Source organism: Ictalurus punctatus, chromosome 17 (genome assembly GCF_001660625.3).
Source record: "Ictalurus punctatus breed USDA103 chromosome 17, Coco_2.0, whole genome shotgun sequence".
Lineage (NCBI taxonomy): Eukaryota > Metazoa > Chordata > Actinopteri > Siluriformes > Ictaluridae > Ictalurus > Ictalurus punctatus.
The window spans coordinates 16,266,709-16,291,157 of NC_030432.2; the positions used below are offsets into that span (position 1 = coordinate 16,266,709).

A 24,449-nucleotide genomic window follows, 5' to 3' on the forward strand; every position below is an offset into this window, starting at 1 on the left:
GTCATGCATTGTTTCTAGCTAGAGAAGAAGACCTAAATTGTTGCAGCAAACATTGTAGGTGTAGTTCTCACCACACTTAAAAACCTTATAAAGATTTTGTGCTCTTAGACTCAAAAGTTCCGCATATTCCAAGGAAGTTCAGCATATTATCTCATTAGATGGGAAAGATGGGCTGAAATATTTGTGAGACTGACAAGAATAATTTACTTGGTTTAGGCATCAGATTGTTTGTTTGTTTGTTTGTTTACTTATATAATCCGTTAAATCTGAGTTGGGGGAGGGTATATGAACCAACTGAATATAAATTGAAATTAAATGGCATCTAAAGCCTGCAAACATCACAAATAATATTTGTTAAATCTTGGTTAAATCATAGAAAATGCCATGGCAAGTCCTGAGTGTGAAACGAAATTGATGAGCACATTTCAAGTTGAAATCTTTTTCTTTTAGAGAAATAACAAGGCGGATTATTCTTTTTAAGATGATTCTTTTTTCTTTTTAGGAAACTAATTCAAATAAAATAAAACTGCTAACATTTATCTGAAAAAAGTAGACTGTATGATCTCATCCTTCTACTCACAGATATAACAAACTAATCGTACCCTTTCTCACACTCTCTAATCATTTTTGTCCATGCTTCTCATCCTCTCAGTTTACAAAACCTGCGGAAGGAGAAGTCCCGAAATGCGGCTCGCTCACGACGCGGTAAAGAGAACTTTGAGTTTTTTGAACTGGCCAAAATGCTGCCTCTCCCTGGCGCCATCACCAGCCAGCTGGACAAGGCCTCGGTCATCCGCCTAACCATCAGCTACCTGCACATGAGGCATTTTGCCAGTCAGGGAGACCCACCCTGGAGCCCCCTGCTGGAGGGGGACAATAACTGCAACAAGGGTGAGCACTGACTTCAACTCACAGCTCTGCTTTTCACAATGATAACATTTGTAAAATGTAAGAAAACAAGAAAACCATAGAACTAGACAGTTTTTCAATAATCCAAAATCCTTTTTTAATCTATAACAATTTATAACAATTGTTGCTACAAAGGCGTATTGAAACCTGATAGTTTGTCGTTGTTGTTGTTGTTGTTGTTTTTTTAAATAGATTTTATGATGGAATAACACTTGTTAGTCACATGTTCAATCCAGAATTTCCTGCGAGATTATCAACTTCATCTAAATTTAATCTGACTAAATTTTGCTCAAAGGCTACTAACTGCATTCAAACTCGATCCTTAATCTCATTTGATACAGAAAAAGCAGAACTAGTAATCTGTTTCTGTAAAAGTTAAAAATGTTAAATGTGATTTTGCCTATATTTGTCTATATATTTTGTCATTTTGTTTATATATATATATATATATATATATATATATATATAAGCTCTTTTTTTAAAAAAACATCTAAATTAGATAAACTCACTGACAGCAAATGCTGTTTTTTCAACACAGACCTGCTCAAACCACCTGAAGTCATGTTCAGACGCATTTCATCCACTGGCATCTATGTAGCTGATTTCCCTGTCAGTCTGAAACTCCATCATCCATCCATCATCCTCAGTGGTCAGAACCTGGCTGTGAGCCATTTTTGAACTATCTTAAGGAATTTATTTTGTCTGTCATCTTTAATCTTTCTTTTAGTTTTTGAAAAGAATTAAGGGTAATGAATTATTTGTATGTGCTGGCATTGTATGTGCATTTTTTTTTCACTTAAATCTCTCTGTGTGCCACAGTGTAGGGAAATGAATTGTGATGTAAATATTTCAGTGGAATTATTGGCGGAAAATACACAGCGAATTTCTAAATATCTGCTTTGAAGTTGTGATTTGTATGAAACCCTTATTGACAATAGCATCAATCAGAGAGCCATTCACATACGAGAGCGCTATTAACAGCGGAGGTGGCTGAGAGCAAGCTCCAGCCAAACTCAATTCTAACATGACAGTGGCAGGCTGTCGATGAATACAAATGCGTTATTAATTTAAATTATGAATTTAAATGGAATAGGCTATTATTGTCTTATAGGTCGCCTGTGTATGTCACTGGGGATACTTTCACTTTAAAAATTGCAGAGAATGTAGAGTGGGGAGATGGCGTTCAGGCACACACACACACGCGCACACACACACACACACACACACACACACACACACACACACACACACACACACACAGAGTAGGAAAAGTAATTGAGATTGCGCCACAGGAGTAATCACTTGCAGTCATGCGGAGCTAAATACGGCTCATCTGAAATAATGCATTTACTGGTTCACTCGCAACTTTAGGTGGCACAAAAATATATATCTAACTCTGTTTTTTGAGGAACAAAAACTACAGTCACCTTCATGTTGTGTTTTTTTTTTGTGCTTGAGGACTCATTTCTGAGACCATTTGGCATCATGGGCTCATCCGATTCAACTTATTGTTCATTTCATGCTCTGTAAAGCTCATCACAAATGTGAATTGAACAATATATCTAAGAGCCAATTAGCCGCTTCCTGTGGGCGGATATTTCTCAGAGCCGGCTGAGCTGGACAAAAGAGGTAGAGTCCTCACTGAAGCTTGTTAACAAGTGGCTGGACCAGAGGAGTCTATTTATGTGCAACATCTCTGTTTTACTCTGTGTGTGATCCTCATTATGTCTGTTGCATTAAAGCTCCACACAGCTGCAACAATAGCCAGCCGTTGCTTTCTCTCTCTGTCTCTTACTCACATACGTCGTATCTATGCAAACAAAATGACTGGAGAGAAAGAGACAGCACTCCAAAGGAGGACAAAATTATCTGTGCAATTTGTAATTACCGACATTAACTATGTAATGAGCAGAGCATAATTACAAGGGTTGCTTAATTGCTATTATTACAGAGGTGTAACAGCTTAGCTACAATTAGTAGTGCGCTTGCATGGGTGTGTATTCTAGTGTTTGTGAAAGAGGGAAACCCGACTGTGAGACTGCGTGTGTGTGTGTGTTTCATGCATGCCTGGACGATTGACTAAAAACACAAAGTAAGCTAACAGTGGTGGCTCACTTATCCTCATTATCACATACCTACCAACACTTGATCTCACAGAAACAGAAAGGCGTGCTTAAAGAGCCAAACCCAGGACCGCATGATCTCAGTCACTATTAGAGCACGCTGTGCTTCATGTAGACACAAGGACAGAGAGATGGTTCCAGTACATAGGGGGCAAAATTTCAGCACCAGGCATACTGTCAAATCAGCTTGCCACTTGGCCCATTTCAGATATTCAGTTGAATAACAGTAGAATGGCTTATTGTTTACTGCCACAACAGCAAACACATTTTCTCTTGTTGGTGTCTGGCTCAAAAGCCAGAGGTATACATGCCTAAGCTAATACATGATCTCCGATTTAACAGATTCATTCATTCATGGTCTAGCCAAAGCCAGTAATTCAACTGCTGAAAGGCTTTAAGTCTACCACAGGCATTATTATTATTATTATTATTATTATTATTAAAGCTTCCCTATTTGTCAGTCACATTTGTTCAATTTCTTTGTCCAATACAATGTCCGTTCTGTGGAGAACAGCTCACAGAGATGATAATCTTCTACTTATACTGACCCAAAGGACCATATGATTTTTTCTACACTAAAAAAATAATTGACATTGCATAGATGATAAAGATAAAGAAGCACCTACAGCAGCCTATAGCCTATGGCAGACTGTGGTCAAGATGTGCAGCCAGCAAAGTATTTCAGTAGACCGAACGGAGTACTTGGAAAATTACTGTAGCAGAGCCTAATAACATGAAAAAACTCCGTAGCTCGAGCACAACTCTGTAGCAGATCCAATGTTGTGGCGTTTTTTTGTAAATTATTTATCTGAAGACAGCTACAGGGCTCGAGACATTATGTCAGGAAGGGGAGAGTTTTCCCAGACTTTCATTGATATTTCATTTTATTTACCCTCTCTGGTCTGATTAGTGAACTGACGGCGTGGTTTGTTTGTGAATACGAACGGACAGAAATGTCTCATCTGAAGCACCACTATGAAACGAACTGTCTAATTTATAGCCACAAACTAATCATTAATGGTTAAGAACTGAAAGGTAAATGCTGCTAATACTCAATCATGTTAGCTGCTTATGTAGTCTTTGGTAAACTACTTTTATGTAACTGGACCTTAACGAATTTTTGGCATCTAGTTTAACCCTCGTGAAAAAATATGCAAATTGTAAAAGCAACCAACTTTTCATTTACTCACCTGGTTCGTTTGTTAAACCTGTGTTACTTGGCTGCATTTGTATATTGTGTGAGTGTGATAGGCTTATCCGTTCTGGGCAGCACATTTTTTTTTATTATTTTCAAATAATAGTGCAACATCTGCCTATTTCTCTAAAATCTTATGATATTAGTATTACAGAGGTGCAGAGACCCCACCTAGGACTGCTCTGAGATAAAGGGAGTAGGATTTAAGCTGATATGGCCTTTACCCCCATGCTGTTAAGTGCACGTGGGTACTTGTACTCTGAGGTGATGTATTGTGATGTAGTGCATAGATTTGCCAGCAGTGTAGTGTAGGAGCATTATAACAAATGGGACACTCCTGATGAATTCTTTTCATTCTCTGACCTCAGTTTGATAAATGAAAGCATTCGTTCTGTTGGTCTCCGATACACGTTAGGCTCTTAATTATCGACAGTGTAATATATAGACAATATTGGATAGGGCAAGAAAACCACAGTTAACGTAATGTAATGTCAAGTAAAGAAAAAAGAGGATGCTGAAAACGTACACATCAGTCTGGATTTTGGCCTGTTAAAAACGCATTGTGTTTCTTTACAATTTTGTTTTATGAAAGCTAACATAGGCCAGTTAGCAGAATGCAGATAAGATTATGAATTATGGTCCCCACTAAATGGAGGTGTGTTTACATCACTGGAATCTTTTCAGGAACTCAGGACTTCCAATATGTTCCACCGAACGAAGCAGGATCAAGTTTAATTTCTCGGCTATAGTTACTAGAAACATACAGCTCCAGAATAAGTACGTTTCTGTCAAACACTGGAGGAGAGCTAGCTATAGTGAACATTGTTTATTGGTCAAGTTCTAGTTTCACAGACTGGTCAATTATCTAACTCAGCGTTTTAAAATCTAGCTAATCTAGCTAATTTCTAAAGCCTTTTTTTCTTAATATAACAGGCAGCACAAGTGGTACACAAGTGGTAAGTTCAATAAGTATAGTAGGGCATGCTGTTATTGGAAAATAATCAACAACATGGTGGTGTGATTTGGCTTGACACAAGTTACTGTTACCACCCCAAAGTTGATTATAGTTGATTTTTGATTATTAATACCAGAACACGCATCATACTTTCCATTCGTTTGTACACAGCTAAATCACCAGTGTTGATTTAACACCGACAGTGTCGAATTTACACCCTACAGTGTTTATATAAGTCCATTGGACTCAAATAAACACTCTGGGTGTTAAATCAGCACTAGGGATTTTACTGTGTAGTTACAACTTTAAATGTACAGCTTTATCTCTGATTGTTACGAAGAGCTGACAATAGAAACTCCTCCACAAAATGCTAAACAAACAGAAAACATCACCATAGCAACAGTGTATATGTTTTAATCTGTTTATGTGGGGTGTCTGCTATACAAGTCCGTGTGGAAGTTAGTACATTCACAGATGACTTTATTAGGAACATCTGTACACCTGCTCTTTCATGCAATTCCTGCCCGAGGAAAAGACCGGGAGATGTTTTTTACAATCTTCAAATGTCCAGTTTCACTGAGTCTATGTTCATTATAACGTTAGATTCTTGTTCTTGGCTGACAAGAGGGGTACCCGATGTGGTCTTCTGCTGTTATAGCCCACCCAGCTCAAGGTTCAGTGTGTTGTGCATTCTGAGATGCTTTTCTGCTTACCACTGTTGCAAAGAGTGCTTATTTGAGTTAACAAAGCCCTCTTGTCTACTTGAACCAGTCTGACCATTCTCCTCTGATCTCTCTCATCAACAAGGAATTTATGCCTGCAGAACTACTGCTCACTATTTGTTTTTTTTGTTTGTTTGTTTTTTTGCATCATTCTGTGAAAGTCCCATTCTGTGAAAGAGATCAGTTGTGTGTGAAAATCCCAGAAGATCAGCAGTTTCTTATGTACTCAGACCAGCCTGTCTGGCACCAACAACCATGCCACAGTCAAAGACACTGAGATCACATGTTTGATTTGAATATTAACTGAAGTTTTAGACTTGCATGAGTTTATGCGTTGCACTGCTGCCACATGATTGGATATTCTTTGATTGGGTAATTGCACAAATGTGCAGGTGTACAGGTGTTCCTATTAAAGTGGCCATTGAGTGTACAGCCTGTGAGGAAAATCAAGAATCTAATGTGTATTTTAATATCCTAAACAACATCCTACACAATAAAGAACAGCTCCGGTTGCAGACAGTTACAATACGTTGTTGTGTTGCTATTTGTGTTACAAGTTGTGTTACTTGTTAATTTACTTAATCATCATGGTTCCTGCAGTACAGTGCCAATACAAACCAAAAACCCGTCCAGGATGTGTGTAGTTCTTGTCAGAACTCTTTTCCTTCTTAAAAGGTTCAAGAAAATTGATAGAAATTTGCCTTTTCAGTGATTTTGTTAGCTTGAGCAATTTTGGGTGAAGTATTCCTTTAATTTAGCTCATAAGTGTGTAATTAGACTTTCCTCTTGGCCTGACACAATGGAGGACCATGACAGAGCACAGCTGAGAGGGGACTGAGCGTGATGCATGGCTGTAATTCCACTGCAGGAATGTGGAATCGGGTGCAGCATAGCCCCGGTAGCCCCCTGGGGGGTGATGTGTGTAGCGGCATCCCCCATCAACCTCATCACACCATCCACACACACACACACACACACACACGCACACACACTGGCGAGGTGGGAGGGGGCAGAAAGAGTGCAGCAGAGAGGAGGGGGAGGTGGGCTGGGGACTGGCTTTTGTCTGCTTCCCACGTTTCAAAGCCAGTCTTGAAAAATGAATAGACAGAAGAAAATCAATTGCATGACCTTCACACGAAGTGAGAGAAAGAGAGAGAGAGAGCGAGAGAGAGAGAGAGAGAGAGAGAGAGAGAGAGAGAACAGTGGAAAGATAGTTAAGGACGAGATTAGAGGGGATGATAGATGAGGAAGATAAGAGGGAAAATATTAGATGTATAGAATTCCGTTTGTTGATTTCACTGTACACATATGTTCATGTGGATATTTATTTATATATAGATAATAAGATTCTGACTCAGGATTCAGTGTGTCTGCTTTCAAAAGACACAAGACAGCTCCAAATGCATGAAACCGTTTCTCAAAGTGAAATATTCATTAAAAAAAGTATAAGCTTTTCATATGAATTTCCATAAGCTGTATGTTCCACACTGCTCTGATTAGCTAAAACACAGCTGTCATGTTGTGTGTGCTGGTGTCACTCTTGTATATAGGATGTAATTTATAGAATTGCATAGAATACAGTGCCTTCCACTAATATTGGCACCCTTGGTAAATATGAGCAAAGAAGGCTGTGAAAAGTTGTCTTCATTGTTGAACCTTTTGATCTTTTGTTAACAAAAACACAGGTGTATCCAAAAATATATATTTGTTAAATATAGGTGTACAACAATTATTGGCACCCCTATGAATTCATATGAGAAAAAATTAAGTAAATTCCCATTGATATTTTAAAACATTTTAGTACACCTGGGTGACTAGGAACAGGAAATTGTTCAACTATTGACTTCCTGTTTCACAGGGGTATAAATATGAGGTAACCCTTAGTCATTCATAACAGTGGGTAAGGAAGTACCCAAAGAGGTAACCAAGGAATATAGCTGTGATGTGCGGCAAAAAGTTGTTGAGCTTCACAAAATGGGAAGTGGCTATAAGGAAATAGCACAAGCATTGAAAATGCCCATTTCTACCATCAGGGCAAAAATTAAGAAGTTCCAGTCAACTGGAAATGTTATGAATCAACCTGGAATTGGACGTGTGTCTATATCGTCTCAGTGCACTGTGAAGAGGATGGTTCGAGTGGCCAAAAAATCTCCAAGGATCACAGCTGGAGAATTGCAGAAGTTAGTTGCGTCTTGGGGTCAGAAAATATCCAAAGCTACAATCTGAAGTCACCTACATCACCACAAGTTGTTTGGAAGGGATTCGAGAAAAAAAGCCTCTACTCTCATCCAAAAACAAACTCAAGCATCTTCAGTTTGCCAGACACTACTGGAACTTCAAATGAGATCAGGTTCTATGGCCAGATGAAACCAAAATAGAGCTTTTTGGCAATAAACACCAGAGGTGGTTTTGCACACACAGAGAGGTAGCCATATAGAAAAGTACCTCATGTCCACGGTTAAATACGGTGGTGGCTCTTTAATGTTTTGGGGCTGTTTTTCTGCCAGAGGACCTGGACAATTTGTTAGGATACATGGCATTATGGACTCTATCAACAGATATTAAATGAAAACCTGACTGCTTCTGCCAGAAAGCTTAAAATGGGCCATGGTTAGATCTTCCAGCAGGACAATAATCCACAACATACATCAAAATCAACACAAAAATGGTTTCTGACCACAAAATCAAGGTCCTGCCATGGCCATCCCAGTCCCCTGACTTGAAACCCATAGAAAACCTGTGGGGTGAACTGAAGAGGAGAGTCCAACAACATGGACCTTGAAATTTGAAGGATCTGAAGATAGACATTCTGTGTGGAGGAATGATCTCAGATCCCTTGCCATGTATTCTCCATCCTCATCAGGCATTATAGGAGAAGACTCAGAGCTGTTATCTTTGCAAAGGGAGGTAGCACAAAGTATTGAGTATTTTTGTGAATTTTTATTTAACAAAACATCAAAAGGTTAAACAATAAAGACAATTTTTCACAGCCTTCTTTGCTCATATTTACCAAGGGTGCCAATCTTAAGGGAGGGCATTGTAGATAGAAAATTGCATTATTTATTTATTGGTGTATTTCTTTTCTTTGTATTTGCAAGAAGAAAAAAAAAGTGTAAAGTGGCTACAGAATATACACCACACTTTGATATGAATGAATCAAAGTAAAGAACATTTTCAAAACTCATTCCTCAAAAGGATCCTTACTCTCATTTCTATTCATTCAGAGAATTTTGTGTAAACCACATATGTATATATATATATATATATATATATATATATATATATATATATATATATATATATATATATATATTTCTGCCTGTCATTCTCAAATCACAGCTGATCACATTATTAACTAAAGATAGAGGTGGATTTAAAAGAATGAATACAGGATGAGGAAGGGTTGGAGGAATGTCTCTCTGGGTGACACTCATCCTGTAATCATTCCTTTAAATCCGCCACTATCTTTAGTTTAGTCTCTACTGACGCTCCATTATACAGCAGTTAACAACATTGTCATTTGTGTATAGTACTACTGACTGGTAACATGTGACTTTTCTTCATGAAGAAAACCATGAGTAAAATTTATTTCTTCAACCAGATCACTTGCAATATTTGGACGAATGCGAAGTTGATTTAAAATAAAAAAATAGAGTTGTAAGAAAAGACAGGTTGTTCTGACATTAGCAAATTTGTAGCTATTTTCAAAGATGTATGAAATATTACAGATGTAAGATTGGGCTTAGGTTCTAGGATTAGCACTGATAACATTTCTACTTATAATAATTTGTATGAAATTTTTACAAAAACCCACCAAATTGCCTTGAGATAACATTGCCACATTTGGATTTTGTATCCAAAAAGGATCCAATTGGTTGTCTCTTTTTATCTTATTGTATATAGAAACTTACATTTGGTCTCATTCTGTAAAAAGTGATAGAAAAAATGGGAATTAAAAAAAATAAATAATAGAAAAAACTCATTACTGTTTCTCCTGCGCAAGTCAGTCTGTTACTGACTTTCAGTTATATCCCTTTTTTATTTCCGAACGAGTTTATCAGGAAATTTGTGCTTAGAGGTTAAGCACTGTGTGAAGTGTTTTACGAAAAGGCTTATCAGCCTGTAGTGAGAGTGAACTCTAGTAAAGTGATTAAAGTGATTAAAGTTTAAATGGCTTAGGCAAAACACAAGTAAGCTTTAGGTCATTGAGAATTGCCTGCCTTCCAGTGAACATTCATGAAGGAATTTAAACCTTTTACATCACACATTTAGCCCTTTTAAGGCTACATACACTTACATTAGCACATACTTGTGCACAAAAAAAGTGTACAAAAATGCTTTGACATGCCTTCCATCAAATTAAACTAACCTGTAGTGAAAACAACAACTTTCTTATCATCTTAACTGATCCCACCTTTTTATGTTTTCACTAGAATACCAATAACAGAGCTCTGAATATCTGCTGATAGCCAATACTGAACTGATACAGACACCTGCTCAGTGAGTGAGTCGACTACCTATATGAGCGTCTGTTGCTGATGACAAAAACACAATTTATGACTTATGTTCATGTGTGAGATCCATGTCATGTCAGTCAATATCATCCATATCAATCCAACCAGCAGATTGAAAAATATGTCAAACATATTAACAATCTGATTTCTGATACTCAGTATAAGCTCAGTGCATCCCTAATTTTACTAATTTAATAATTTGTATTCTAATCTTAAACGCATTTCACCATTCAGCCATGCATCAGGTGGCAATTTTAGCTCCAAGATGGGTGGCTGTGTCTCAGGTGGTAGAGCTGGCTGTCCACTAATCATAGGGTTGGAGGTTCGATTCCCGGCCCACATGACTCCACATGCTGAAGTGTCCTTGGGCAAGACACTGAGCCCCAAGTTGCTCCCGATGGCAGGTTAGCGCCTCTGCTACCATTGGTGTGTGTGTGTGTGTGAATGGGTGAATGAGAACCAGTGAAAAGCGCTTTGGAACCGCTAAGGTTAAAAAAGTGCTATATAAGTGCAGACCCGACTATTACTCTGATCACTTGTGGTTGTGAGTTCAAATCCAAAGACTGCCAAAGAGCCACTACTGGGCTACTGAGAAGACCTTTACTCCTCGACTGCATGGATTGTATCATCCCTTACTTTTTCGCTACCACAAGTTGTTTTGGATAAAAGCATGGCGCTCAAGGAAAACCCAACTAATGTTGCTGTGACTGAATTCTGGCAAACAGCCCAAATATACAAAAACATGTTCTGTAGTGAAATTGACATAGGCCTAATCAATTCAGTTTTTAATCAGATACTGGCTGTCAAAATGACGGTGATGTGACTGTGTCGCAGTCGAGATGGAATCCTCGAATACTGTTTTCTCCATATTGGGGGTAACCCGATATTAGCATGTTATAACTATGGTTGTGGATCAGATCCATGCAAAAGAGAAATGTATTTCAGCTCACAAAAATTTGTAGAACTATAAATACACAGTATGGTCTAAAGTATGTGGACACCTAACCAATGACATCCCATTCTAGATTTAGTTCCCATTTGTTATTAAAATAACCTCCATTCTTCTGGGAAGGCTTTCGTTAAGATTTTTGAGTTTGTCTGTGGAGATTTGTGTTCCTTCAGCCACAAAAACATTAGAGAGGTCAGGCACTTATGTCACGCGAGGAGGCCTGGGGTGCAGTCACCATTCCAATCCATCCAAAGGTGTTCACTGGGGTTGAGGTCAGGGCTCTATGCAGGCCACTTGAGTTCTTCCACTCCAACATTGGCAAACCATGTCTTCATGGACCTCACTTTGCGCACAGGGCAAAAGAGACATAAAGAGACATTTTATACAATTGTGTGCTTCCAACTTTGGAGCAACAGTTTGGGGGAGACCCACATAAGGGATTAATGGTCATGTGTCTAAATAATTTTGGCCATATATTGTAGTAGAAAACCCACCACGCATATAAATGTAATCTGAGAGACTCCACCTTGAATTATTACTTCTAAGCAGTATGTAATATTTGTACTTCATTAAAATTGAGTCATTTACCACAGCCAGCTGTTTCACCTTACATCCTGGTGAAGTTTCTTCAATCACAGGTCTGAAGCTGTATATGGCTGCGTGAGATACACTTTGTAATACTCAGAATGTTGAACGTGAGTTTCATTGTTTAATCTTACTTTTCTCCTTGAATGGACTTTCCCTCTCAGTCTCTGTGCTGTTTCTGACTTTCATCCTTTCCCTCCTCCACAGTATCCCCCCCAAACACACACACACACACACACACACACACACACACACACACACTTTAGATGCCCGTCTTCCCCTAATGCTCAGCGTTTAAAGTGGCAAAGGCTTTTAAGGGACGTTAATTGCACTCAAATTATGTTCGACCGCATAAGGAGTGAGTTTACGATGGAGAGAGAGAGAAAGAGGGGAGGGCACGAGGGTGGCTGAATGAAAGCATAATTGCGCCAGAGAAGGACGTTGTGACTAGAGTTTCCCTCTCGCATTTGCCTTTCTCTCTCTATCAGTCCCTTTCTGTCCCTATTGTCGGGGTGGGTTGGGGGGGTTTAAGGCATTATGAGCACCTCCCTGTAAAGAAGTTGCCAGGGGATCAGCCTGCGATTCCTATCAGCCAACTAGATTGAGAAAACTTAAATGAAATAAAAGGCCAGTGTCACAGTTCCCATAGTAACCTTCTAACTTGGTTAATAGGATCTAGGCTAGAGGAACGGTGAGAGAGTGAATACAAAGTCATATGGAACAGAAAAAAGGAAAGTACACAAGGAAAAAGAAAATTTGCTAGAGTTTATTATCATTTTTCTGTGGTTTTTAGGCTAGGTTGTTACATATTTAACAATAATATTGTTATGTCTTATTTTTAAGGATTTTTTTAAAAGCATGACAGCCACTTTATTTTTGTATTTATGTTCATTATGTTACTCTTATGACACTACCACAGTTTGCTATGTTGCTGAAAATATGGATTAATACACAACTATATTGTTTTCCCACATTACCATGGCCAGGTGGTTAAAAGAAAAAGTAAAAAAAAATCAACAAAAGTTGCATAAAGTCTTGTATATTATTTATGTGATGTTATTTTGCTTTAGAATTAAAATGAAAAAACAGGTTTATGAAGTAAAAACAAAAGCTTATTTAGACTGGCATATATGGTATTAGTTTAAAAAATAATATGGTAAAAAGTACCATGGTTGTGACACATCATACAACTCACACACCATATCAAACCTTTCTGCATCTCTTCCCATATTTCATTAAAGTTTTAATCAGTTTTGGTTGTGTTAACTATATTAACAAGCCATGGTTTTCTTTTATTTAAAAAAATGATATAAGACAAAGCTCCTTTAAAGTTGGCCCATCCTAATCCTCTTCCTCATGATCATCATATTGATTTACATCATTATCATTGCTTCTGTTGTTGGTTGTCTTTTGGTAAACAGAGACTCATCCATCAGTCAGCTTTCACGATTTATCCTCACCTCTTTAGTTGTTATGTTAAGGCAGCATTGCTCAAAGCCACAGCCCAAACTGTGTGTTTATGTGTTTAGATCGAGGGTGCCTGAGAGCCTGAATGGGAACAAGTAGTGCTCTGTATAGCACACCCCTCTGTACACACATCGAGGTTATCCTGGCCTGGGTGTGAAGCCCCTTTTGAGGCCTCTGAAAGGACCAGACTCATTGATATTCCTGTTCTCGTTTGAGGAGGGGGACATCCCACTCTGACACTATGGCTTTGTCCGACAGTCGATCCTGTGCTGGATTTAGGAGAATGAATGTGCATCTGTGTGTGTGTGTGTGTGTGTGTGTGTGTGTGTGCATGAGACATTCTATCTTGTAGCAAGAAAATATTTAAAATGTCAGAGGTATCAGGGAAACAGCAACATTGTCATACTGCAGAAGCACACTGTCATCCTGCACTTTGGAGCACACACGCACAGACACGCGCGCGCGCACACACACACGTCCCATTACACCACCTGCTGTGAAGACAGAGCTAACACTTTGTAAATGAAAGGAGATGCTTGCTTGTAAATGTTACTTGTCTGATTTTCCAATTTGTTTGCAGTGTCATGACAGAGACCCGACTGTAGCAGGAAGCTGAATAAACATGTGTTTGTCATCTCTGTTAACCATACTGACTTTAAAATACATTATCTTAGATATCCCACTGTGTGTAAATGATGTACAGTGGAGATGCTCTGTTATCTAGAACTGTGGTTCTGTTATCTAGTAGGAAGTAGGAACTGAGGACCTCCAGGAAACTGTGACATATAGATAGGGATTTTGTCATTATTATTATTATTATTATTATTATTATTATTATTATTATTATTATTATTATTATTCTTTTAAATTATTTGATGATGGTGGGAATCTATTATAGTTATAGATATCATTTAATTATTATAGTTTTAATCTTAATACAGTTAATACTGTTAGTTTGAACCAAATGCTTGGAATCCACATTTTATTCCATTTGTTTGGCTTCTGCTGGTGAAAAGTTCATTGATGAAAAGCTTACTGAGAGAAAATTTAAAGAAAGATATTTTCATACTTTTATACTTTTATATTTTGTAATCCAACACGGGTAACACTTACACTAAAATAACACAACTATAGTAAACACTTTAGTTTTGTAATCTCCTCCTCGCCCATTCCAGTAAGTTATGCCAGATCTTGATATTTTATAACCCTTGTGTGAACCTTATGGGATAGTACTGTATATGTGACCAGATCAAGAATGCACGTCTCCTCTGAACGTCTAAAAGTATAGGAAAAGGGGAATCTACTGTGCTGGACAGGAGTTCCTTAAACTTGTTGGGGCCTGGAACATTTGGTTCTGCTTTAGGTATGAGTATGATCATGATTTGACTTGATTGAAAACTCTGTATGATGTGTGAACATACTTCCCTTATATGATCAAATGAAGCGACTTCCACTTCAGCTGAGCTGAGCCTGTTCTCCAACAAGCTCTACTGGCTCTGTTAAATAAATAATATTATACATATTTCCATAATATGATTTATATTTGAATAGTTTTATTATGTCCATTAAATCAATCTCTTCTGCAATTAGAATAGGGTCCATGAATATTTTACACCAAAAGGGGTCCTTGTTAGCAATGTTTGAGAACCTTTGCTCTAGAACAGTTGTCACTAATCTTCTTGGTAAATGGTCTGCACTTATATAGTTCTTTTGTAACCTTAGTGGTTCCAAAGTTACACTGTGTCTCATTCACCCATTCACACCTCAATGGTAGCAAGGCGCTAACTTCCCATCGGGAGCAACAGTGTCTTGCCCAAAGACATTTCAGCATGTGGAGTCACGTGGGCCAGAAATTGAACCACCAACCCTACGATTAGTGGACAACCCGCTCTACCACCTGAGCCACGGCCACCCATCTTCCTTGAGATGTATCTTCCTGCAGGTTTCATTTCCAACCAATTTCTAACACACCTGTTTTAGTTGATAAAGCACTTCTTAAGGCATTGATTATATGGTCAGGTGGGCACGATTATGGTTGGAGCTAAAGTCTTCAGGAAGGTTGATCTCCAGGAACAGAGTTGGTGAACACTGCTCTAGAACATACTATAAGAATTTTATCAGCATGTCATCTACAAGTTTGCAGTTTGTTTTTGGGAAAATGATTTTATGAGGGCATTTGCTGAATGATGAATGTTATCTACAGAGGTGGGAAGTAACAAAGTACAATAAGTTTTTTACTTTCTTTTTTTAACAGAAGCCCATTTCTGCATGGGAAAGAAAAAATTATCACTTTTTTTTTTTTGTTTATTTTTGGTAGCAGGAGGATATATATTTTTTTACTTATTATCTCAAAGTTCTGACATATTATCTCAAGATTTCGACTTATCTTTGAATTCTGACATATGATGATAGGTCTATGAAAATAAAGAATATAGGTTTTCTACATACTATTCAATAAATCTATTCAGTTAGCTACATGTGATCCAAGTGATCCATGTCTGTAGATGGGCCCAGCGGTTAGGGTCTATCACCTATTAAGCAGTCAAATATTCCTTTTGAAATATTTTTTGGCAGAAAAGTATCAAATTCACCGTAAATCATTATGATTTATTTATCATTATTTATGTCATGTAAAAAGATTATAGGTTGACATAGTTTGACAATCTCGCCATAATAACTGCAAGAAAATAGATGCAATTCTTGAGATAACGAGTCAAAGTTTTTAGATATTAATAAGAAATGCTGAGATACGTTGAACTTTTGAGATAATAAGTATTTTTTTAGATAATATGTCAGAATTTTGAGATACTTATTTGAAATGTTAAGATAATAATTCAGGATTTTGCCATAATACACCTTAATACATTGCATAATAATACATAAGCTTAAATCTTAAAGGTAATTCTTGATGTTACTTCAATTTTGACTTGAAATTAAGTCAAAATAATGAGATTAGTCAATTATTTGAGATAATAAGTCACAAGGTAAGAGGTAAGAATTAAAACAAAATTGACATACTTCTGCTGCCCAAACAAAAAAAAGTTATGCATTTTTTTTCTTTTATACTTGATTGACATGGGTTTCTCTAGGGTTTCTAAATATCTATACAGTACAGTACTATAGTACCTGCTTTTGACTTTTACTTTCCACATTTCAGGAAAAACCTCTACTTTCACTCTAAATGTTTTAAAACATATAATTCTATAATCATAAAGTATAGTTATAAGGTGACTTTTTAGCGTCAGACAGCTTCAAGGAGTTGAACATTCCTAATATATACTTTGAAAGCAAGAATGAGACCTAATAATTTATCAAGGCCATTTTTATTGCAACAGCTGGTTATTAGCATTCAACTAGTTTGTAGTTTTACCATGCTAGCTAACATTTATGAGATTATCAATCAGTTGTTGTTAGTTAGTTTTAGATTCCTTGGTGAAAGGAGCTCTGATTCACCATCAGTGACTGAAATCAGTGTGGGATTTGAGGCAGACAAATTTTTATTTATGAATCTTTCTTGTACTTTTACTTTCAGTAAAGTACAGAGTTTCTACTTGTCTACTTTATGTTAACTTTTACTTAATTGAGAATTTGGGTACTGGGACGTTTTGGACTTTAAAACTGTTAGTGATGATAAATATAATCCCACAGTGTAGCAAGAATAAAGTTATGCAGCTCTGCTGAGGCAGAGCTGTGAGTGTGTAAGCAAACGTATCAGGAAGTATTCCTGTGTCCAGGTTTCGTACTGATCTTTGTGTCTGTCCTGCTGTGTAGTGCGGAGAAACAGTCACTCACTGGCCACTGATATATTTGAGCAGCACCTGGGAGCACATCTACTACAGGTAAACCCTCCACATATCCAAATGTTTGTATGTAGCTTCATTTACCAGCTTTTTAAATCCCACTGGTAGTCCCACTCATGACTCTTTATTTTTTACTTCGAAGGTCAAAAATTTACTGCTAAGTGTTATGCACTAACACACTGCCTGTTACAATTATTGCTGGGACAGCATGGAATATTAATGTGTAATAATTGTATACCCCAGTATTAAAGTGTTCAGTATATTGCTGTATTGGTGTACAATTTGCCACTTTACACTTTAAGGAAAGCAACATTAAATACTACAATATAATATAACTGCAAACGACAGTGAACATATTCATTTACTTTGTGAAGAAATTGCTAGAATATTTTTAAACGACTTTAAATTAAACAATGAGTAGTTTCAAATAACAGCAATACAGTTTTCTTGTTTACACCTGGTACAGTATTACAGTAAGTCAAAATTTTGAGATAATAAGACAATTTGACTTATTTCAAATTGAGAATTGAAATAATAAGTCAAGAATTTGCCTTAATATGTCAAGAATGGAGATAATAAGTCAAAATTCTAAGATAATTAGTAAAAAAAAAAAAAAAGAAAAAAAGTTTGCTATCAAAAAAGTTATGATTTTTTTTTTCTTTTCTACTCGGTGTATTTTTCTTTGTATGTAAGCTGTACTGTTAGAAAAATATCAAATTGTTTAATGTATTGCACTTTCAAATATTATTTTTCCGATGTAGGTAATGGTAATGGAATTGGCATTACGGTATTATGGTATAATAGTATTAATTCAGATAGACTTTTCACGATATAACAACAGACTGTACTGTCACACACCCATTTAATATAGATTTATATTTCTCTCAAACAGTGTCACCCCTTCACTGATGTTTAAGGCTGAAGCTGAAGTAAATAACCTGTAGTTTAAAGAACCTCAAAAAATAAAGGGTTGAAATGAAAACAAGCAACGAAATCTCTACAAAAGGGCATGCAGCAAAAACCCCACAGAAATCAAATTAACGCTTCAGGGAGCAAAAAAAAAGTGCGTCTCTTCTTTTCTCCTTCGTGTCCTCTGTCACTAATAACTACATAATTGCTCTTTATTTTTTTATCATGCGGTTCAAGGCAGCTCGCCTATCCCACAATTCCTGACCACTCTCATTTGCATAGCGAACGAGTCCTATGCATAAATTACCGCCACTTCAAGAGTCGCCGCCAAAACAGCAGTCATTCTCCAACAAAGTGGCCACCTTCCTTGCTCACTTGTGGATACTTGTTATTACGATTAATATTATGCTTTGAAGGAGTCTCTTAATGGGGTGGCTGTATACCTTTCAGGTTTTTTTTTATTATTTGAGTCGCACACCACCGTGCCTACTGCCACTTCTCTGAACAGATTGCAGTGGGGGGGATTAGTGTCTGATGATTAGTCTGGCAAATGAATCAGACGGATGGGCCTATGTTTTTTTTGTTTTTTTAAATGAAAGATTATTGTATAATCTTTAATTATGAAAACGTCTCTATATTTGCTTATATATTCAGAGGAAATAAAACCTGGGGCTTATTTAGTGTATGTAGTAAGAAACATTTGGTCTTGTGTTTCTTCCTGAATTGGATCACATGGTCAATGTAAAGTTTGGTTTTTATTTATGTCTGGAAAAAATTCTGAATGTTTTGCAAGAAATAAAATCTTCCTGTCATTTTTGTCTGCAGTCTCTGGATGGGTTTGTGTTCGTGGTCAGTCAAGAAGGCCGTTTCCTCTACATTTCTGAGACAGTGTCGATCTACTTGGGCCTCTCACAGGTTAGAACACACACACACACACGCAAGTGGTTGTGTTTTTAACACTTAGCCCGGTGTGTTCTATATATGTGTATCTGTTATTCATGGAGTTTTGTGCAAAAGAGAAAAGGAAATAAACCTTAAGGAATATCCTCTCTCTCTCTCTCTCTCTCTCTCTCTCTCTCTCTCTCTCTCTCTCTCTCTCTCTCTCTTTCTCTCTCTCTCAACTGTTATGCGCTCGCTCACCAGGTGCTCACCTCCTTTGATTGCCTCTGGCCTCTTGTACAGGGAATGTTAAGTCCTGCCATTTCGCCCAGATGCATAAATAATAACAGTAATTACTCGCACAGCAATCAAAGTGTTGCCCTAGCGAGCTGGGGTCTGTCTCGGGAGCAAATCGATAGGCATCTTAAAAGCTGCATTGATTGTAAGATGTAGAAAAAAACATGCACACACACACACACACACACACACACAAACACAGTCTGTGAGGGGGATGGGAAGACAGATAGTGAGAAATGTGGAGAGCCAGCGAGGGAAAACAGATATGTTTAGGAGGTGGGATTGAATAGCGTAGAGGGGAAAGAAAATAAGCGATTGCTCTGAGAGAACTTATTGAGTGGGCGTAAAAGGAGGAATGGCTCAGTGATTTGGCTTTTCTCCTGTGCTTTTGTTTTAGTAATATGTGTAGGTCATCCAGTTTATAGCTGATTACTGAGCTGGGTTTTAGGACCATGGCAGTTTATGGCTTTGCCATGGTTTGGTTGGTTTGGTTATGTTTCAAACAGCACAGTGAGTCTGGACATCTGCGAGAGTAGAATGTATTAATAGAATAAGCTTTTTTTTTCTCCCTATTATCTATGTGCAGATGGCTCAAAGTGAATGCGCCACTCTTCTCAAACATGGCAATCCCTCATCTGTATTTTCGCCTTACACGTCAGGATGACACAGAATGACAAGCAGCAAGCTAAGTCATCAATCCATGTAGGATCTGTTTGAGTTGGAGACCTAAATTGATCATCAGTAAGCCTGAAATCTTGTACACTGCCCCTACTCTTGGTTAATCCCCGTTGACCTTTCACTAGCCCGTAGGGTTCCTTAGGCAGATTAGGCCAGGTCAGGCACCTTCAGCTTCAGGCCACGTCCTCTGCTGCCTGTGGAGATAATTTGGTTGCTCTTGGAGCTCCAAGAATGAGGTGCAAAGGTGGACGAGCTCCAAGAAAGAGGTTCAGAGGTATAAAGTGGGGGAGGTCGAGGTCTGGGGCTGAGCTACTGCTCTTTTTGCATCTCCTCTCAGCCGTGCCAGGGAGGTGGAGCAGGCTGGACAGGGTGGGGAATTGATCCGGGCCTGGTTAGTATGCGGCACCTTCTCCCTCTTCTCCTCTCTTCTTCCTCTCTGCTCTCTCTCATTCCCTGTCTTTCTATCTCCCTTACCCTCCATCTCTCCCCCATCAGTCAGCGCCAAACTGAAAGTGTGTTGTGGACGACTGCCCGGACGCCTCATACATATTAAAGACACTGCTATTATTTATATCATGCCCCCACCCCCCATTCTAACCCAACCCCATCACTACCACCGCCCTCTCTTTTCTCTCCTTATTCCTCTTACACTAACTAAAGCCTTTTCTCTCATCCTTTATTTTCTATTGTGTCTGTTACACCGCCCCGTCTTCCTCTCATCCTCTCTCATTTTCTGTCGCTCCATCTGTGAACACCAGTCTCTTTAACTGCACCATAAAGACACAGAACCTTCCAGAATTTATACCTAAACCACCTTCTCAAAGGCTGAGCAGGCCAGATTAAGTCCTCCAAGTCAGGTCTCTGATGCCCACTGTCTCTATGAAGTACCTCCACCGTTTTACCTCTCAATTAGTGAGCACACGCTTCCACAACTGTTATCCCTCTCAGACGCCCACTCCTCCCCTAGCACTTTTTTCTCTCTCTTTCTTTCTTTTTCCTTGTCCGATTTCACCCAACCGGCTCCTTTTTTGTTGCGGGCATTAGTGTCCTTGAAGGCCGGCGGAAAATCCTATAAAATCCTTCAGTAAATGGATCTAATCCTGTAATAAATGGGTATGTCCCGCAGACAAGGGTGTAAGGGAGAGACTGGCTTTTTATCAAGATGGAATGAAAATGAAATCTAACCCATGCCATTGGTTTTATATATATATATATATATATATATATATATATATATATATATATATATATATATATATATATATATATATATATATATATATTCGAAAAGGAAAGGGGATCAACAAAAGTGTGACTTTTATCATAATCTTATACTCTTATCTTAAACTTTTGAAGCGTTGCACTTTGCTATAGACAGAAAGAGGATAGGAGAATGCTTTCAATTTTTAGGTGTTGGCCTTAGTTCAGTGCTGTCGAGCTGATGTTATAGAAAAGTGTCAGAAGGTTCTATAACTCTGGGTTATTATGCACTTTGACTGTGCTTATACATTTTGTAATGTGCAGCAAATAGAATATTACATGGAGGTCATGCTATGATGTGGTTAATGATTTATGTGAGGCGTTGCTTTTATCTCTGATGTTAGTTGTCACTCCATATGAGTGTGTGTCTGGGCATGTTTGTGTATAGGCATGTCAGTGTGTGTATAAATATGAGTATTTCAGAATTATGGGTCAATTCTGAAAGCAGTATATAAATATAGATATTAATTAATAGATCATTTATGTGACTTACTGTCTTTTTAAACATTTTTACTTTTAGGAATACAGTATCATGTATATTTTTATTCTAAATAAGATTTTTTTTCTTATTAATAAAATGCATATAAAGAAGTAAGAGTGGATAAGTATGTATATTCTAAAATTTCTGATAAACGAACAGCTTTCAGACACAAACAAAACATGTGTAATCTTTCACTTATACAAGAGAAGTCATTATATGAAACTATTTTTTCAAGGCTTAAGACACTCATGACTTGGCAAATGAGAAAGATTTATGTTCCTCGGAATGGGCTATGATAGGCGGTGCCAGGTTGTAATGGTTTGAGGGTATTAAGAACAGCAACACTGACGGGTTTTTCAAATGCAGCAGTCTCTTACCCAAAATGCAATGACCTCTAACAAGATTTCACAAGAAATCCAGACAATGCCAAACAAATGGTCTTAAAATAGGTCACTGATGAATGGAATGAAGGAAGACTGACATTAATTGACAACAAAGAGGAGTACAATAAAAGGTTAGCAATGTGAACATGATGTTTTTATGCTCTGTGAACTCACCATGTGAGTGTCTGTGTGTGTTTGTGTTTTTAGGTGGAATTAACAGGCAGTAGTGTGTTTGACTACATACATCCTGCAGACCATGTGGAGATGGCAGAGCGATTGGGAATTAAACCACACCTCCGCACAGAGGCAGGCTGTCAGACTGCCCAGGAAAGTGCTTCAAGTTCTGCCTCCACATCCTCATTGGCTGGCACACCTGAACCAGGTAACCTTACCATGAGGGAATTTGGTATTCTAGTTTGTTTCTCTTTACTGATTCCTGCCTTGCACTTTCTTTATGTGTTTGTTTGTTGTTTTTTATATTTATAAGTAGACCCATTTCAGTAAATATCTCAGTAAAGCTGCAAGACAGACATGTTGTGCACAGGTGGTACTTCTGTGCATATGTGTGTGACGATATATATATACTCTTCTGTCATTTCTCCTGCAGCCCCCTCCAGTCCGCTGTCATCCGGAGATGAACCAGTAGAGCGAGGTTTCTTTGTCCGAATGAAATCCACCCTTACTAAGCGCGGCCTACATGTCAAATCCTCTGGTTATAAGGTGAGTCTAAGCTCTCATACAGCCCCAGTTTCCCCAAATCATTGTAGTTTTAAGATCATTTCATTAAGAGTTATACTGCCTTTACTCACAGTGAATCTCTGTTCACGTAATGGGAAGGCCGTGCATTGCACTTTAAGTGTTTTCATTATCCAGTGACTCCCAGTTAATCTCATCAGGTAATCATTCAATCCTTCTTAATTCAGGTGAGTCAAGAGTGATAGGGAAAACCATAGATATTGAGGGCACGGATAACCAGGATCTAGATTATGGCCAAATATTCTGCAATAACTGCTCATAGAGTAAATAAGAAAAATGACTTTAAAGTTGATTTTATGTCCAACAAAACAAGTAATATCTAGATAGTTAGATTTATTTCACAGCATTGCTGAATTCTTGAATCTGATTGATGTTGATGAATTTTCTGTAGCAGCAGCTTTGACACCTTTGTATTAATGTATTTGTTCTAATACATTATTGTTTCTATGGAAACTACTCAATCACATTGACTTGTATGGCGGACGTTCCACAAATTTAAGACTAACAATAAACAGAGGGGGGGGGGGGGGGGCAACAAATATGCAATATACTCAAACACTGCTTTCTGTCCTTTTCTGTAGTGTTCTCAATTTTGGTATAATTAATTATACTAACTGTGGTTCTCATTTAACTTCCTGTCAGGTGATCCATGTTACTGGCCGGATTCGCTGTCGGCCAGCCCTGGTCCCAGGCTCTTCACGCTCACTCCATCGGCCACTGGGATTGGTCGCTCTTGCTCACACACTTCCACCCTCCACGCTTAATGAGGTGCGCATGGAGAGTCACATGTTCGTGTTTCGGGTCAACATGGATCTCCAGATCACCTACTGCGAGAACAGGTAATGTCTCAATAAACCACTCAGTGAACACTGATCTGTCTTTGCTCTAAATGGCTGTGACATTTTGTATTAGATAATGCATGAATTTTCTTTACAAAGTCTGTAGCAAAACTAACACTTTTTTACTAACAAAATCATAAATAAATAACTGACATTTTTGCTCATTCAAAAGCATTGGAAACACCAATGAGGCACAGACTGTAACCTTGATATTTGCACAATCAAAAACTTATTCATTCTTAAACAATATTTCTCACAAGTTCAACAAATTCATCAAATGAAATTCCCAGTAAGTTATGTATGATGTTACAATATATGAACTGTGAAGTCTTCAGTGGCAAATTAAAACCTGTATCAGAGGTTCTTAGCCTTTTTGTACCCAGAGATTCCTTTATATTTATTTATTAGAGCCATAATCGCACTAACAAACCTCTGATATACCAACCCGAGAATGCCCTATCTTGTCTGATCTCAGAAGCTAAGTAGGGTCAGTCCTGGATAGAGACCACCTGGGAATACTGTAGGTTTTGGGCAGTGGTGGCTCAATGGTTAAGGCTCTGGGTTAGATGAGCAGAAAGTCGGTAGTAATGTTTATACATGACTATATATACATATACATACATATATATATATATATGACAAAGACTTCTTCTCTGTGTTTAAATAGTTAAACATTCTGCATCATATTAACAATTATGTTAATTAAAATAAAAATTAAATTAAATAAATGAAAATAGTTTAAATAAAA

At 37.8% G+C, this 24,449-nt stretch overlaps 1 protein-coding gene across 2 annotated transcripts in view; it reads left to right on the plus strand.

Moving 5' to 3' along the window:
• The window catches only part of npas1 (neuronal PAS domain protein 1), a 41,698-nt gene that overhangs the window by 12,266 nt on the left and 4,983 nt on the right, over positions 1-24,449 (plus strand). The window contains exons 3-9 of one of the 2 annotated variants that reach the window (XM_053687414.1): positions 653-891; positions 1,448-1,558; positions 17,191-17,258; positions 18,954-19,043; positions 22,314-22,488; positions 22,714-22,826; positions 23,505-23,701. In XM_053687414.1, the coding sequence (XP_053543389.1) occupies positions 653-891; positions 1,448-1,558; positions 17,191-17,258; positions 18,954-19,043; positions 22,314-22,488; positions 22,714-22,826; positions 23,505-23,701 (993 nt within the window). The remainder of the gene's footprint in view (positions 1-652; positions 892-1,447; positions 1,559-17,190; positions 17,259-18,953; positions 19,044-22,313; positions 22,489-22,713; positions 22,827-23,504; positions 23,702-24,449) is intronic. The other variant, XM_017490351.3, reaches the window with a different exon arrangement.